Raw genomic sequence first — 2,623 nt, 5'->3', positions numbered from 1 at the left:
TTTTTTAGTTTCTTATTAACAGACTCTCCAGCAGCACAACGTAGTAACTAACGGGCCAGCCACTGGAGGAGGATCTGCATCTGAGTCTCAGTTCTCTGCCAGCTCACGTCAACTGGGCAAAAAGTGTTTTCTTGGAGGACTTGAGATTAGTAACATGTCTATACTGTCATGGAGGAAAGTGTTTAAGTTGCCTAAACATGAAATCTGATTGTTTCCTTTCTCCTGCCCTCGTAGGTTCGTGATGATGTGTACCACAGTATACTAACAAATAACCTCCCCAACCTTCTGGAATACGGCAACATCACCGCTCTGACAAATCTGTGGTATACTGGGCAAATTACTAATTTTGAATATTTGACTCACTTAAACAAACATGCCGGCCGGTCCTTCAATGACCTCATGCAGTACCCCGTGTTCCCGTTCGTCCTGGCCGACTATGTCAGTGAGACCCTCGACCTAGGCGATCCGGCCATATACAGGTAACAAAAACAGCTTCGACAATATGCTGTATTTATTTCATGAAAGTTTTTCCCATGAGGATTTTCAAACATGCACAAAATAGAATGAATATGTAATGAACCCCAACCCAACAATGATGTAGATGTTCGCAAACTTGCATTGTCTTTTTTTTCTTATTTAAGACAAATGACAGACATGTTGTTATGTTGCTCCTATGTTCTTCAGTACACATCTCTTAGGAAAAAGATAGGATATTTTCTTACATGACCATAGTGCCATTATCATATCTAAGAAAATTAACAATAATTTCATGGTATAATCTAATACCCAGTCCATTTTGAAATGTGCCCTGATGAAAATAAACATATCTTTTTATGATTGATTTGCTTGAATCAGGCCCATTGTCACCTTTGGTTACTATATCTCTAAAGACATATGTGTATCTATAACAGCCTTCATCTTTGTGATTGTAGTTTCCTCTTTCTTTCTTCCTAACATTGACTTGTTGAAAAAAGCAGGACATTTATCTGGTAGGATGTCCCTCGTTCTGTGTTAGTATGTAGCCTTTTCTTTTAGCCTCTGTATTTCCTATAGACTGTAGATTAATTCTAAACACTTGCTTAGGTTCATGTTCAACTAATTTTTAGTGTAGGTGATGGTGTGAACTTTGTATTCCCCATGTCAGAGAGCATATGACATCCCACTCTGACGATGCTCAGTTTGCTGTGTGGGCTCAGGCTCCCACTAAACTTGTTTCTTTCATGGATGATTATTGCTTAAATCAATTATTTCACTAGCGATTATAACATGGTGATTTCCTATTTTCTCATTTCTTCTACATTTATTAGAAGAAAACATACAGGATGAGCTTGGGATATTTTGTTGTGTCAGAGAGCAAGGAAACTAAGATAGCCTTATCAAAAAGCCATACTTGCACACCAATGTTCATTGCAGCATTATTCACAGCAGCCAAGAGGTAGAGGCACCCCAGGTATCTATCTATGGATGAATGGATGGGGGAAATGTGGTACATACATAAAATGGAATACTAGCCTTAATAAGGAGGGAAGTCCTATTACATGCTACAACTTGGATGAACCTTGAGGACATTGGGCTAAGTGGAATAAGCCAGCCACAAAGAGACACATACTGTGTGGTTCACTTGCATGAGTTGTCCAGGGTAGTCATTCTTAGAGGCGGAGAATAGAGTGGTGGTTGCTGGGAGACGGGGAGGGAGGAGAAGGGGAGGTAGGGAGTTGTAGTTCAGTGGGTACAGAGTTTCAGTTTTGCAAGATGAAAAAAGTTCTAGAGATCTGCCGTGCAACAGTGTCTACAGTTAACCACTACTGAGCTGTATACTTGAAGTTGGTTATGATGGTGAATTTTGTGCTGTGTGTTTTTTACAACAATTAAAAAAAAATAGGATTCAGGAGCCAGCTTAAAGTGGCTCTCACTGCCAAAAATAGGACAATCTGAGCATCAAAAAGAAAAATGACTACCACTAATTTAAACACATTTAAATAAAGAAAATACTTGTTAATCATGATACTTTTTTTAAAGGCCCAAAAAACAAAGCAAAACTAAACTTATTGGTCATCATTGGATATAACTGGGCACCAATTCGTTAATTTTGAAATTTGTCAAAGGAAAAGAATTAAGCTTTTATCTTTCCTTTCCTGAATGAATTTCATTTTAGAGTAAAAAAATAACCCTAGTTGATGAGGGAATAGTCTGTTTATTTAGAAAAAAAATTATCTGGCTGTTAGCAGAAAGACTCAAGTAATAAGTTTTGGCAAGGATATGAAGAAAAGGGAACCATCGTGCACTGTTGGCAGAAATGTAAATTTCTCTGTATGTATATGGTGCAGCCACTATGGAAAACAGTATGGAAGTTCCCCCAAAAATTGAAAATAGAACTATCACATGATCCACCAATTCCACTTCTGCATGTTTATTTGAAGAAAATTAAAACACTAACTTGAAAAGATGTATGCAACCCTATGGTCATTGCAGTGTTATTTATAATAATGATCTAGGCCTAGTTTAGATGGTTTTCAAGACATGGAAACAACCTAAGTGCCCATCAACAGATAAATGGTTAAAGAACATGTGGTACATTTATATAATGGAATATTACTCAGCCATAAAAAGGAATGAGATCTTG

General features: G+C 37.6%; 1 protein-coding gene across 1 annotated transcript in view; it reads left to right on the top strand.

The window, feature by feature from the left end:
• LYST (lysosomal trafficking regulator) overlaps positions 1-2,623 on the top strand; it is a 165,442-nt gene that overhangs the window by 111,825 nt on the left and 50,994 nt on the right. The window contains exon 38 of the mRNA XM_019651799.1: positions 235-479. Within this exon, the coding sequence (XP_019507344.1) occupies positions 235-479 (245 nt within the window). The remainder of the gene's footprint in view (positions 1-234; positions 480-2,623) is intronic.

Source organism: Hipposideros armiger, unplaced genomic scaffold (assembly GCF_001890085.2).
Source record: "Hipposideros armiger isolate ML-2016 unplaced genomic scaffold, ASM189008v1 scaffold_167, whole genome shotgun sequence".
NCBI classification, from domain to species: Eukaryota; Metazoa; Chordata; class Mammalia; order Chiroptera; family Hipposideridae; genus Hipposideros; species Hipposideros armiger.
Note: the sequence above shows the minus strand (reverse complement) of the source record. Positions and strands in the feature narration are given on the sequence as shown.